This window comes from Apis cerana, linkage group LG14, assembly GCF_029169275.1.
Source record: "Apis cerana isolate GH-2021 linkage group LG14, AcerK_1.0, whole genome shotgun sequence".
NCBI lineage: Eukaryota > Metazoa > Arthropoda > Insecta > Hymenoptera > Apidae > Apis > Apis cerana.
The window spans coordinates 9,303,186-9,316,443 of NC_083865.1; the positions used below are offsets into that span (position 1 = coordinate 9,303,186).

The 13,258-nt window shown below is 21.2% G+C and overlaps 5 protein-coding genes across 10 annotated transcripts; 3 read left to right on the forward strand and 2 right to left on the reverse strand.

The window, feature by feature from the left end:
• Positions 1-179: 179 nt before the first annotated feature.
• On the forward strand, positions 180-3,349 carry LOC107998646 (probable chitinase 2). The gene is made up of 8 exons (XM_062084650.1): positions 180-409; positions 1,202-1,399; positions 1,476-1,635; positions 1,708-1,804; positions 1,937-2,143; positions 2,290-2,487; positions 2,652-2,780; positions 2,882-3,349. The coding sequence occupies exons 1-8, from the start codon at positions 346-348 to the stop codon at positions 3,176-3,178; spliced, it is 1,350 nt and encodes a 449-aa protein (XP_061940634.1). The 5' UTR covers positions 180-345; the 3' UTR covers positions 3,179-3,349.
• Positions 1,662-6,899, reverse strand: LOC107998730 (methionine aminopeptidase 1D, mitochondrial). Of its 4 annotated transcripts, XR_009832606.1 has the most exons (7): positions 6,758-6,899; positions 6,450-6,689; positions 6,165-6,356; positions 5,893-6,043; positions 5,708-5,818; positions 2,304-2,410; positions 1,662-1,769 (listed from the first exon to the last, which is right to left on the reverse strand). XR_009832606.1 is itself a non-coding variant. In XM_028667139.2 (6 exons), the coding sequence occupies exons 1-6, from the start codon at positions 6,791-6,793 to the stop codon at positions 2,382-2,384; spliced, it is 759 nt and encodes a 252-aa protein (XP_028522940.1). In that variant the 5' UTR covers positions 6,794-6,899; the 3' UTR covers positions 1,662-2,381. The 4 variants fall into 4 exon arrangements, 3 of the variants coding, with proteins under 3 accessions (XP_028522940.1, XP_016913636.1, XP_061940636.1); XM_028667139.2 differs by having other exon boundaries at positions 1,662-2,410; XM_017058147.3 differs by lacking the exons at positions 1,662-1,769; positions 2,304-2,410 and adding an exon at positions 5,091-5,644.
• Positions 3,926-5,451, forward strand: LOC107998732 (proteasome subunit beta type-4). The gene is made up of 5 exons (XM_017058149.3): positions 3,926-4,149; positions 4,453-4,659; positions 4,747-4,893; positions 4,954-5,152; positions 5,231-5,451. Exons 1-5 carry the CDS (start codon positions 4,022-4,024, stop codon positions 5,318-5,320), a joined length of 771 nt encoding a protein of 256 aa, XP_016913638.1. The 5' UTR covers positions 3,926-4,021; the 3' UTR covers positions 5,321-5,451.
• Positions 6,900-7,030: 131 nt separating the features above from the next.
• On the forward strand, positions 7,031-9,059 carry LOC107998731 (NAD-dependent protein deacylase sirtuin-5, mitochondrial). Of its 2 annotated transcripts, XR_009832607.1 has the most exons (6): positions 7,031-7,328; positions 7,387-7,601; positions 7,683-7,819; positions 8,074-8,224; positions 8,514-8,651; positions 8,820-9,059. XR_009832607.1 is itself a non-coding variant. In XM_017058148.3 (5 exons), exons 1-5 carry the CDS (start codon positions 7,089-7,091, stop codon positions 8,566-8,568), a joined length of 798 nt encoding a protein of 265 aa, XP_016913637.1. In that variant the 5' UTR covers positions 7,031-7,088; the 3' UTR covers positions 8,569-8,820. The 2 variants fall into 2 exon arrangements, 1 of the variants encoding a protein (XP_016913637.1); XM_017058148.3 differs by having other exon boundaries at positions 8,514-8,820.
• LOC107998729 (fanconi-associated nuclease 1) lies at positions 7,805-12,925 on the reverse strand. Of its 2 annotated transcripts, XM_017058146.3 has the most exons (8): positions 11,676-12,925; positions 10,259-11,571; positions 10,042-10,173; positions 9,545-9,985; positions 9,061-9,469; positions 8,856-8,978; positions 8,613-8,724; positions 7,805-8,474 (listed from the first exon to the last, which is right to left on the reverse strand). In XM_017058146.3, exons 1-8 carry the CDS (start codon positions 11,784-11,786, stop codon positions 8,464-8,466), a joined length of 2,652 nt encoding a protein of 883 aa, XP_016913635.1. In that variant the 5' UTR covers positions 11,787-12,925; the 3' UTR covers positions 7,805-8,463. The 2 variants fall into 2 exon arrangements, with proteins under 2 accessions (XP_016913635.1, XP_016913634.1); XM_017058145.3 differs by having other exon boundaries at positions 7,805-8,724.
• Positions 12,926-13,258: the final 333 nt, after the last annotated feature.

Sequence of the window (13,258 nt, forward strand, 5' to 3'; positions counted from 1 at the left end):
TGATGCTCTTTTAAAAAAAACAAAAAGGAGAAAAAAAAATTATATTACAATTAGATTTTAAGTTTTTAAATAATAATAATTTTAAATAATATAAAATTATCTTTATCATTTATCATAAAAATTTATTTATCTTGGTATTATTCATAGAGATATTTCAAAGATATATGTATATATACAAATATGTTTATTGTATAAGAATCTTCAGCAACAAGTTTTAGCTCTATCTTTCTTTAAACCTCGAGCGCGACTTTTTCTTTTTCTTAAAGTATAAAAGTACCGTATTGTAATCGAGTGAAAGCTATCTATCAGGACAATAACTCGACATTCGTGTAGGAGTTCTCAATAATGAAGACGTATAAATTCTTATCTCTATTCGTAATTTTTTTCTTTAATGATAATGGTACTTTAGGTAAGTATATATAATAGTTCAAATAAGTTAAATGATATTTGAAATTTCTAGTATTTATTATATTATATGATGATTTTTCTATATTGAAAAAAAAAATATTGAATACTAAAATTGATTTATATACATATATATAAAGTCTACTTATGTTTCAGTATATAATCTCTTTATTTTTTATGATAAAAATTTAGAAAAAATATTTATAAAATTTTGCTTATATATATATATATATATATATATATATATATATATATATATATAATTTAATTAAAATAAAATATGAATAAAAATTAATAACAAAATATATATTATAAAAACAATAAAAATAATTCAATTACTAAATACTATATTATTTGATGAAATACTATATAACAAAAAGAAATGTATATATTTGACATTTCATTTGATACTTATGCAATGCAAATCTGACATTTCGATACAGTCTTTGTTTAACTTTGTTTTTTTTGAAAAAATAAATAAAAATAAATTCTCTTAATAATAAATTATCGAAATATTATAATTTAATTTGATTATATAATCCAATTTTTTTTTTCACATTGAATGAATAATAATATATATCATATATTTATTATATAAATCATATTTTTGTATCTTATTGAAAAATATTAAAATTTTAATGCAAAGAATATTATGACATAAAATTGTTTTATTAATGTAATATAAAAATGAATCATTTGTGAAAAAATGAATAATTTTAATATATTAATATTTTAAAATTATAAAATTATATTTTATAATTAATAATATTTTAAAATTATATATTTTTTTACTAAGCTTTATTAAGGTCTAAGCATAACAAGGTTGTAACTTGTTATGTTGCTTCCTGGGCCATTTACAGAAATCATAATGGAATGTTTGAAATTTCTGATATCAATCCAGAACTTTGTACGCATATTATATATGCATTCGCTGGATTAAATAATGAATCGTGGACTATTAAGAGTCTTGATCCTCATTTGGATATCGAAAGAGGTATGTATAGGAATAGAAGTACATACAAATAAATTAAAATAATTTATATGAATGATATCGTCATTCATTGTTATAGATAATTATAAAAATATGATCCAACTTCATAAAAAAAATCCTAACTTGAAAATCCTTCTTGCAATCGGAGGATGGAATGAAGGTAGTCAAAGCTATTCTGTACTTGCTTCATCTCCCGATCATAGAAGTAAATTCATTGACAGCGTAGTGAAATTCCTTGGGTATATAGAATCAAATATTAAGATAATTTATTTTTTTACAGATTTGTTTATTCAATAATTTATATTTTATAGTGAATATCATTTCAATGGATTCGATCTTGATTGGGAATATCCAGGATCACGGGGAGGTCTACCTGCGGACAAACAAAATTTTGTTTTTCTTCTCAAAGTATATATAGAACAATATATAACAAAAAATATATATTTTTATATTTTATATTTTATATTTTTTTTAAATTACATAATTAAAAGAAATTAAAAATTTATTACATTTTCTTAAAGAAATATAATTTTTTAACAGGAATTAAAAGAAGCATTCAAAAAATCAAATTATTTATTAACAGCAGCTTTAAGTTCTAATAAGGCAACTATCGATATGGCGTATGATATTCCCGAAATTTCAAAATATCTTGATTATATTCATGTAATGGCTTATGATTATCATGGTACATGGAATAGAAAAGTACTTCCGAATGCACCATTAAAAAGCGAAGATGGTCAAAGTGTGGTAATGCATTTAGATAAAATATAATGAGATATATTATAAAATATTATAAAATATATATATATATTATGAGATATAATATTAAATATAATAAAAATATAATAAATATCGTAAACAGAATTCATAAATGGAATAAAGTTTTTATTTAGGTGGATACACTTACGTATTTGTTAAATAAAGGTGCACCATCAAATAAAATAGTATTAGGATTGCCAATGTATGGAAGAACTTTTATTTTGGCTCACAAACTGAATTCTTCTAAAGAAAGTCCTATTGGACAAACAAGCATATCAGATGGATTCAAGGGACCTTATACTGGTGAAAATGGTTTTATGGGATATAATGAAGTATGTTTTATTTTTGTTAATTTTCAGTTATCAGATTTAAATTGAATTTCAGTTATATCTATCGATTTGATTTCATTAATTAAAATTCTATTATATACGTATTATATACATATTCTATTTTAATATACATATGTAATTTTTATATACATATAATATTTTTTCAGATTTGTGAAGAATTAATAACTAATGTACAAAAGTGGATAATTGGATGGGATGATAATAGTAATACACCTTACATAATCAATGATGACCACGTTATTATGTTTGATAATCCGAAAAGTTTAAAAGCAAAGGTTGATAAATATTTATCATAAATAATATTAATATTATATTAATTTAAAATATTTAATAAATATTCTATAGTTTTATTACTCTATTTTTTCAATATTTTTAGGTTGAATATGCGATGAGTTTAAATTTGTCCGGTGTAATGATTTGGAGTATCGATACTGATGATTTTAATGGAAAATGTGCATCTCTCAATAACTCTCTAGATCTAAGAGAAAAAAAATATCCTTTATTAAGATCAATCAACATGGTTTTGTCTCAAATTGATAATCATAATGACTTAAATAATAATAATGATAGTGATAATGATAAAAATAATAAAAATAACAATAACACATCCTCTGTAATGAAATTTTCAAATAATTTAATTTTAATAATATTATTTTTTTTGTATTTTATTTAAAATGAATTCATAATGAATAAAAAGATAGTATCAAAAATTTCGTAAAAATTAAGTATATTTCAGAACAATTTTTTTATCTATAAATTCGAAAATATGTTTTTAAAACTATCTTTCTATTTGCATTTTTATTAATATAATAATAAATATAATTGATAAAAATTTAGTATTTATAATAATCACATGTTAATATAATTTATAATTTACATTATTCTTATATGTAGAAATAAATTTTCTACTTGAAATAAATATATAAAATATATTTAAATTTAAATTTTCTTTGAAAAATAGTTTTTCTTCGAAAAAATAATACAATGTAATCTATAATATAATTTATTTTATTTAAAAAAAAAATTTTTTTAATATCATTTATTACATAATTCATATTTTTCAGAAATTTATTTATTTTATAAGGATATTTAAATAAATAATAGTAATTTTTAAATTTTTGAATATGATTATGTAAAAATTTATATTAATTAATTTTAATAAATATTAATTTTTTCTTAACATAACAATTAAAATATAACTTATACAATTTATATTTTTTATTTTATAGAGATAAAATTAAATATCTATGAAATATTCTTATATAGTAATAATGCTATATATTATACATATAATAATACAATATATTTAACATTTAAAATTTTACATTTTTTAAATTTTATAATATCTTAATATTCGATTATACTATTAAAATTAATCGAAAAAGATTTTTGGGGGAAATTAAATATTTCTAGATGGGAAATTTAGGAACTGTTTTTTTGTAAAGAGCAAATTTATCAAATGTGCAGACTTCAGTCGAATGACATTTCAATCTGTTTTATATAAAATATAAAAAACATGGCGCTTAGTAAAACTGATTGGCAAACTCCTGCACCATTATGGCAAAATGGTCCAGTACCTGGTGCATTTTATCATTTTCCGGGAAATTCTACACATTTCGAAGTTGGAGGATTCCAAAGATCACAGTAAAATTTTTTATCATATATTCATTTTCATTTTGAAAGATTTTTTTAAAATTGCATGTCATGTTTATTTTCAATGAATGTGAAAATTACAAATTATATATAAAAAATATATAAAATTAAAAAATTGGTTAAAAAATTGATATAATAAAATATAATTTAATATTTTAATAAAATAAATTTGATAAAAAAAATATATAAGATTTGAATTGTTCTACACTATTATACTGATTATTTGATTAATTCTAACTTTTCCAATCATCAAATATATTTTTCTTTTACTTGATACTTGTTTTTCTATTTTAGAGCACCAATGACAACTGGTACATCTGTAGTTGGAATTCAATTTAAAAATGGTATTCTCATAGCAACAGATATTCTTGGATCATATGGATCATTGGCTAGATATAGAAATCTTGAACGTGTGATGAAAGTAAATGATAATATTATCCTTGGTGCAGGAGGAGATTATGCTGATTATCAATGCTTAAAAAGCCACATTGAAAGAAAAATGTATATTTCAATTATATTTTCATAATTATTTTATATAAATTTCAATATATCTTTTTATATTTTCATTATTTTTTTTATATCTTATAGTCTTGAGGAAGAATGTCTTGATGATGGTTTATCTTTAAAACCAAAAGCTCTTCATTGTTGGTTAACTCGAGTATTATATAATAGGAGATCACAGTTTGATCCATTTTGGAATAATTTTATTATTGGAGGTTTAGAAGGAGATAAACTGTAAGTTTACTTTATTTTCCTTTTATATTAAATGTAATAATATATTTTTAATTCATTTAGATTTTTGGGTACTGTGGATAAACTTGGTACAGCCTATAGTGACCCAGTAATTGCAACTGGATATGGTGCATATATGGCAACACCTATTTTAAGAAAAGCTTATGAAGAAAATAAAGAAATGAGTAAAGAGCAAGCAATTGAACTTTTATATAAAGTGATGCAAGTTCTTTATTACAGAGATGCACGGTCTTTTCCAAAGGTAAATAATAATATAAGAATTTCATATATACATTTTTAACATTATATTAAAGCAGAATTTAATTTTTTTAATTTTTAGTATCAAGTTGGAGTAATCACAAGAGAAGAAGGTGTTGAAATACAAGGACCATTAACTTTAGATAGTTATTGGGGACCTGCTATTATGTAAAAATAAATATATATAAATAATTTTTCTTAATAAAAATATCTGTAACAATTCTATTAAATGAATTTTTTCTATACAATTTTTAATTATATTTTTGAAGTAATGAAAAATATACACAAAAAGTAAATTTATAAGATTAACGAGTTAATACATTACAACCAGTATCAGTAACTAATACAGTATGTTCACATTGTGCTGTTCTTGCATTATCTACTGTAACAGCAGTCCATCCATCTTCTAAAATTTTAATTTCTTCACTACCCTGACTTAAAACTGGTTCAATAGTAAATGTCATTCCAGGTAACATTTTTCCATCAAAATTATTTGCTAATAATAATATAAGACATAATTTTCTTAATTTATTTATATAATATAGAAATAGTAACTTACCAAAATGAAAAATATCTGGTGGACCATGAAAATAAGTACCTATACCATGTCCTGCAAATACTGGAATTATAGAATATCCATTTTTATTTGCTGTTTCTTCAATAATATTTCCTGAAAAATAAAAATATAAAAATATTCAGATTATATAATTATATTATATTTGAATTATTATATATAATCATTACCTATACTGGAGAAATTTTCATTAGGTTTACAAATATCAATAGCATTTTTTAAGCACAATTCTGTTATATTTATTAAACGTTTTGCTTCATCATCACATTCTTCTACTTCAAACATTTTTGAACAATCTCCATGATAACCATGTAAATATACCTAAATATAGAAAAAAATAAAAGTATTTTTATTTTTATATATTTTTACATTTATAAATGCAGCAATATATTCATATAACATTATATTATTTTACATATAATATATTATTGTTTTTACTAACTGTTACATCAATATTTAATATATCCCCTTTCACTAATGGTCTTTTATCTGGGATTCCATGACATGCAACATTATTAATACTAGTACATATTGACTTTGGAAATCCTTTATAATTAAGTGGACTTGGATAAGCTCCATTACTTATAATCATTTCATGAACTATTGCATCTAATTCATCTGTAGTTATACCAGGCTAAAATAAAATTTGAAAAGTAAGAAGAAATAAAAATAACATTTAAATTGTATTGTTAATTAAATTTCATATAACTTATTACATTTTATATACCTTTATATATTGTTTAATATAAGTCAATATTTTTTTGGCAAAATTACAACTGTCTTTCATGCTTTGTATTTGATTTTTATCTTTAATTTCAGGTTTTTTTGGACCATCACGTGGAATTAATGTTTGACTATAAGAAGGTTTAGGAATATATGATGGAACTTCTCTAACTTCAGAAATTTCCCATGGTACAATAACCTCGTAACTTCCAAAAGAGTTATTTATAAATTTACGTGGTATTGTCTAAAAAAATTATATTAAATAATTATATGACTATATAAAATAAAAATATCTTTTAAAAATAAGCATACTTTAGATTTTTTTTTAAAAAAACTTCTGAGAAACATTTTCGAATTATCTAATGATTGAAAGGTTTTGTACTTATGATTTTATTAAAGAATATTCATTTTTTTTGCATAAAAATTTGTTAAAAGAGCATGAAAAGTTGCGAATTTACTTTTGACTTAAAGAAAATCACTCGACTTGTGATTTTACGTCACATTATTACTATTTATTATCTGTACATAAGAATCAGCTGTCAAGCAGTGCGCATGCCAATTATAAACTTTAGATGTTATTTAAAACAAAACAAAGAATCTATTAATATAAAGTAGAATAACCTTAAAAAAGTTTATAGAAATCATGAACACTATGAAATCGTTTCGTGAAATAGTGGCAAATGCGAAGAATGTATTAATATTGACTGGTAGTGGAATTTCCGCAGAATCTGGTATTCCTACATTTAGAGGTGCTGGTGGTTTCTGGAGAAAATATCCAGCTGAAAATCTTGCAACTCCAATAGCATTTGCAGAAAATCCTTCTTTAGTTTGGGAATTTTATGAATACCGTAGACGAGTAGCATTAGAAGCTAAACCTAATAAGGTATTTTAATAATTACAATATATTTTTTTAAAGATATTATTTTGAATGGAACTTCTAGGCTCATGAAGCAATAGCAATTTTTCAAGACCGTTATTTAAAAGAAGGTAAAAATGTTACAATTATAACACAAAATATTGATGAACTTCATCAAAGAGCAGGAGCTAAAAATGTAGTGGAACTTCATGGTTCACTATTTAAAACTCGTTGTACATTTTGTCATGAAGTTGTTAAAAATACAAATATTCCAATATGCCCTGCATTAAAAGGGAAAGGGTAAGATTTTTTTTTATATCTTTATATAAATGATAAATATTTGCATACAATCATGAATATCAATAATATAAACATGAGTAGATCACCAGATCCAAATATTATGAGTTCTGATATTCCAAAAGAAGATTTACCTCATTGTCAAAAGTGTAAAAATATATTAAGACCTCACATTGTGTGGTTTGGAGAAAATTTAGATGATTACATAATGCAACAAGCACGTAAGTATTTATTATATGAAAATGCAATATAAAATTTTAATAAAATGTATAATAATGATTAATAATAGTAAAATATCGATTAATCGAATTGCAATTATTTCTTATGACAATTAATAAAATTTTTTCCAATGATTATTCATCAGATTTCAATTTTTTCCATTAAGTTAATTTTTCTGTATTATAAATTAAGATTTAAATTAAATTTCTATTCAATAAAATAAAAATATATTTTAATTTCTCTATTAAAATATTAGATATTGCTGTTGAAAATTGTGATGTTTGCCTGGTCATTGGTACATCATCTATTGTTTATCCTGCAGCAATGTTTGCACCATATGTAGCACAGCATGGAATTCCTGTTGCTGAATTTAATTTGGAAACAACTCCTGCTACATCATATTTTGAGTAAGTTGAAATTAAAAATATTGAAAGCATTTTATATAATAGTTATATAAAAAATTTTATTAAAAAAAATTAATAATTAAAAAATAATTAAAAAAAATAACAATATATTAAAATAAAATACTCTATTAAAATATTAAAAGTTCTATATCAATATCTTAATTAAAATATTTTCTCTTATAACAAAAAGTTATAAAATTTATTTAGAATTATTAAATTCTTTAATTTTTTCTCTCTAGATTTCAGCATTTATCTGCAACAAAATAATATTATTATATGTATTATTTTAAAGGTATCATTTTCAAGGTCCTTGCACTGTTACTGTACCAGAAGCTTTAGGATTATGATTTCTGAGTATAAAGAAAACATTTTGAGCATGTAGAATATTTACCTTGTACTAAACATACTTCAATATTGAGTCCAAGTTGATGTAAGTATTCTAACCATAATTTTTGCTTTGTTGAAAGAACATCACGAGGACCTTTTACTTCTATAATTTTATGCTTTAAAAAAAATATATTTTTTTAATTAAGAAAATATGAAATTTTATTTTATGAAAAATTATATAATATAAAATATAAAAAATATTTTTTAACAGATTTAAGAATATTATTTTTTAAATAAATATACGTACTTTTTTGGTATCATAATTCCAAACAATTAAATCTGGAAATCCAGCTCTCCAAAGTTTAAAATTTTCGATGAGTCGTTTACAAATCCCTACTACACCTTGTACTCCCAAACAGTGTACTATTTCCTATAAATAAAAATATTATTACATTTTATTAATATTATTACATTTTTTGATGAATCAGATAATAAAATATCAATAAAATTACCTCCAATTGTAAATTATTATCCAAATTTGTTAACATTACTGATCGATATTGTTTAAATATTATAAATTTTTCTTTCATTTTAGAACTTAATAATTCAGAACTTAAATCACTAATTATTTTAAGTTTCATATCTATTTTTTCTTTTCTATTTTTATAAAACTGATCTGTATATAAATCTTCTGGAGCATCTTGATATGGTGTTACAAATGCTCCAGGAATATGTATATCATATAATTCTTCCCAAAATAAAGTACAAAATAGTATATTTGGTAGTGCACCTTCACAGTGTAATCCATTGGGAAATCCTTGTTTCTGATAATGATGGAATGCAACAGTTTCTACAGAGCCATAAGTTTGATTCTCAATACTACTTTCTATACACCAAATACTTTTATTTCCTGCAGTATTTCTAAAATAATTTAATTTCATATTATATTTTAAAATAAATAAACAAAAATTATAATACATATAAAATTAAATTTACCTTGGCATTGCTGTGGCATTTATAATGATAGATGTTGGTTTATATTTTGGCATATGAGGAATATAATCATCCAAAATTTTATTAATAGTAGTTTTTGTAATTGATTTAATTACCTTCTTCTTGACTATTTTATTTGCTCTGTCTATAAGATTTACTTTATCTACTTGTGTCAAGTTTTCTGTTAAGGCTTGGATTATGATAGATGCAGATATTTCTATATTTTTATGATGATGCATTTCAATGAGAGTTAATTCCTCGTACCATTTTCCTTTATATGAAAGCATATGACAGTTTTGTTTTAAAAGAAATGATAAAATTTCTACTACTTGCTTTTTATCTTGATTCTTTTTGAATGCTTCTATACATTTAGAAAGTATTTTTAACCATATATATCCTGGCATATAATGTCTTACATGCATAGGAAGTATAGAATTTTTTAATCTGTAAAAATTAAAATTGAAATTATCAAACATTTTTTTTATTAAAATTTATATTACTTTAATGACTCAATTTCCAATAAATTTGGTAATATATCCATAGCTAAATTTCCATATTCTTGTACTTTTTTCCAATCTTTCTTTTCAATATATTGTAATGTTGTAGATAATATAGATTTAGCTTGCACATAACTATAAATATAAATAAATAAAATTATTAAAAACAATTAAAATTTGTCAATTTTTATATTTATTACTGATTAAAAAAATAATTTACCTTGTCAAATGTAATTTACAAGAAAATACTGGAAAATAATATCCAGTATTATTTGGAAATATTGTCTTTCCTAAATAAACATCACATAAAAAATAAAATATATCTGATGTACTATCTCTTGGATTTTGATTTGGTATTAATAATGTTATAATTCTATCAATAATATCCCATGTTTTAGTAGTAATGCATACACAATAATCTAATATATCAAGTATTGAAGCATATAAAAAATTACTTGGGGATTTTATTCCAGGAAATAAAGGTTTATTGCTTGATAGTTTTAATAATTTTTGTATATTACTTTTTTTGTTTCCTTTAGGATTAATTTTCATGTTCTTACAAAGTTGTTGAATTTCATTTACTTGTAATAATTCAAGTATTATAGATAAGTTTTCTTTTTGAATATCAAAAGTACAAATAGATCGTGAAACAAGAATTTGAAAAATATCTTTTAACTCTGTATCTATTTCTGGATAATTTATGTTATTTTTTCTAAACCATTTTCTTTTTCTTTTTATCATTTTAGCCAATAACATTTGAGCATTTATAGGAAGGGTAATTATAGAATATATAAAATCAAGATCATTTTCATCAAAATAACCACAATTAATAGGAAGAGAAAGTACACTAAAAATAGTAATGAATAAGATTTTAGAATTCAAATCATTGCATAAATTTATATTGTTTAAATCATATTTCATTAAATTTTCAGTATTTATATCATTATATTGATAATCAAATGTATTTTTAGAATATATTTTTTCTAGATCAAAATTATGTAATGAAATAGCACCTTGTTTTACTAAATTCATATTTTTAATAGTCTGAATGATAATAGAATTATTAATGTTTTCATCAAACAAGTTTTTTTTTTCAATAATTTGAGATTTATTTTCAAATGATATTCTAGATGTGTAGCTTAATTTTTTATGTATAGAAGAACTATTAATATTTTGTAATGAAAAATTATTTTTATCTGGAGTCCTTTGTTTTGTATTTGCAGAATTTGATTCTTTAGTTGGAGTTTTCTTTAAATGAGAATTATTATTAAATACTAATGTTTTCATATAATCGTTACTTAATTTATTTTCTTGTAATTGCATATTAATATTTGATGTTTCTTCCAAGTGATCATTTTCATAAGATATATTTTTTATTATTTCGTCATCATATTGAATCATTTTTATATCATTTAAAGAGCTATCAAGCATTTCATTAGACTTTTCATATATAATAGTACAATCTGATACATCATCAGATTCTATATGTTGTGACAATGAAACATTTTGTTTTCTATTTCTATCTTTTTTTCTCTATAAAAATAAAAAAAATAATTTAATTTTCATACAATATCTTATGTAAATATATTTAAAAATTGATATAAAAAATTTTAAAAGATATGAAAATGTCAACTAACACTTTTTAAATACGGCACAGTTTTTAACCTAGAATGCTTTTTAATTACATGCGAAGGATATTTATTGCCGGCTATTTTATAAAATTGATCAATGCGTGTTTGATGTGACATTATTTTATATTTATATCTCAGTAAATAAATTCAATCATCATTATTATTAATCCTTAAAACTTAAAGATTTTTTTTACACACATACGTAAAAATATAAATTAAATCATTACATCTAATAATAAATGTCTTCTCTCTACAAATGTGTTTTCATGAATGTATAGTGAGTAAAAAAAAAAATCACTGAATAAAAATTATATTTATCAAGTTGAAATTAAGATTTTCTTTTATCTATATATATTGTTCTATATTTTGAGACAAAAATAAGAAAGAAAAAAAAATCAAGGAATATAAGATTTGTTTATCTCTAAACAATTTTGTTTTTACAGTGATAAATATGAATATAAATATATACTGACGTTATAAGTTTTTTTTTTTAGTGAAAATTAATAATGAGAATTTTCATATTATATCTCTAATGAGTACATATATATATATGATATCAATCTTTATCATAGAAATTAAGAATTAAAAAAAGAGAAAAATTTGCTTAAGACTCTAGAAAAACTTGCTTTTACATATGATTTACGTATGATTCTGTAGTATAATTTTTTAATAGTTACTATACAAATATTTTATTAAATTAGGTAAAATATCCTACTTGTAAATAGCCTTGCAGCAGTATACTAAGGAAATTGAACTGTTCATAAGTATTATATGCATAGTTAGCAATTATCTTTTATTTACATTTGAAAATATTACTTTATATATATAGAAAAATAATATGAAACATATTGCATTTATTATTAATTTATAAGATATTATATATATATATTGTAATATAATTGCAATAATATTTAAATAAAATATTGAAATATAGAAATGCCAAATCACCATTTTTATTTGATTCATAAAATTTATATTTTTTATTTGATTTTAGAATTTAATATTTTTCTTCTTTTAAAATTTAATATTTTTATATTAAATAAAATCAAATAATTTTATCCATATTATCCATATTATTTTAAAAAACAGACAAATGTAGTAATGAGTTTAAAGTTTATATATTTATAGATATAAAATTCGAAATGCTTTTAATAAAAAATTATTTCCGATGTAACTTTTTAATTTGTATCATTCTTTTTACACAAAATTTAATGTAATATAAGTTATATTGATAAATAAAATAATGTTCATTTTGCTAGAATTTTGATTTACATTAAAAATTAAATAAAATTATATATCTATATAACCTTCAAAGCTAAGAAACAAAGCTATTTAAAAATTTTCAAAAACATAAGTGTTAAAATATGTATAAGAAATTTTCACATTTAAAATGTAATAAAAAGTTTTGAAAAAGATCTATTTGCAAAATTCTATACAAAATATTTTTAAATTTTATACAGATCAATTTTTTCATATTTATAAAAAAATAAATTTATGCAAATTTATTTTAAAAACTATACACAAAGAAAATGTAGTTTATTCGACTATTTTTTTGTTTTTTAAAATTAATCCAATTTTGCTAGGAGGGA

Excerpts from the sequence above, each read along its gene's own strand:
- LOC107998646 (XM_062084650.1), top strand. The coding sequence starts at position 346 with ATGAAGACGTATAAATTCTTATCTCTATTCGTAATTTTTTTCTTTAAT. Across the intron at positions 1,805-1,936 it reads ATTTTGTTTTTCTTCTCAAA|GAATTAAAAGAAGCATTCAA; the intron begins GTATATATAGAA and ends ATTTTTTAACAG. Across the intron at positions 2,488-2,651 it reads GTTTTATGGGATATAATGAA|ATTTGTGAAGAATTAATAAC; the intron begins GTATGTTTTATT and ends ATATTTTTTCAG.
- LOC107998732 (XM_017058149.3), top strand. The coding sequence starts at position 4,022 with ATGGCGCTTAGTAAAACTGATTGGCAAACTCCTGCACCATTATGGCAA. Across the intron at positions 4,660-4,746 it reads AGCCACATTGAAAGAAAAAT|TCTTGAGGAAGAATGTCTTG; the intron begins GTATATTTCAAT and ends TATATCTTATAG. Across the intron at positions 4,894-4,953 it reads GGTTTAGAAGGAGATAAACT|ATTTTTGGGTACTGTGGATA; the intron begins GTAAGTTTACTT and ends TAATTCATTTAG.
- LOC107998730 (XM_062084652.1), bottom strand. The coding sequence starts at position 6,793 with ATGTTTCTCAGAAGTTTTTTTAAAAAAAAATCTAAA. Across the intron at positions 6,690-6,757 it reads TTTTTAAAAAAAAATCTAAA|ACAATACCACGTAAATTTAT; the intron begins GTATGCTTATTT and ends TAATTTTTTTAG. Across the intron at positions 6,044-6,164 it reads TATTAAATATTGATGTAACA|GTATATTTACATGGTTATCA; the intron begins GTTAGTAAAAAC and ends TTCTATATTTAG.
- LOC107998731 (XM_017058148.3), top strand. The coding sequence starts at position 7,089 with ATGAACACTATGAAATCGTTTCGTGAAATAGTGGCAAATGCGAAGAAT. Across the intron at positions 7,329-7,386 it reads TAGAAGCTAAACCTAATAAG|GCTCATGAAGCAATAGCAAT; the intron begins GTATTTTAATAA and ends TGGAACTTCTAG. Across the intron at positions 7,602-7,682 it reads CCTGCATTAAAAGGGAAAGG|ATCACCAGATCCAAATATTA; the intron begins GTAAGATTTTTT and ends AAACATGAGTAG.
- LOC107998729 (XM_017058145.3), bottom strand. The coding sequence starts at position 11,786 with ATGTCACATCAAACACGCATTGATCAATTTTATAAAATAGCCGGCAAT. Across the intron at positions 10,174-10,258 it reads TGTAAATTACATTTGACAAG|TTATGTGCAAGCTAAATCTA; the intron begins GTAAATTATTTT and ends TTATATTTATAG. Across the intron at positions 9,470-9,544 it reads AATGCCACAGCAATGCCAAG|AAATACTGCAGGAAATAAAA; the intron begins GTAAATTTAATT and ends AAATTATTTTAG.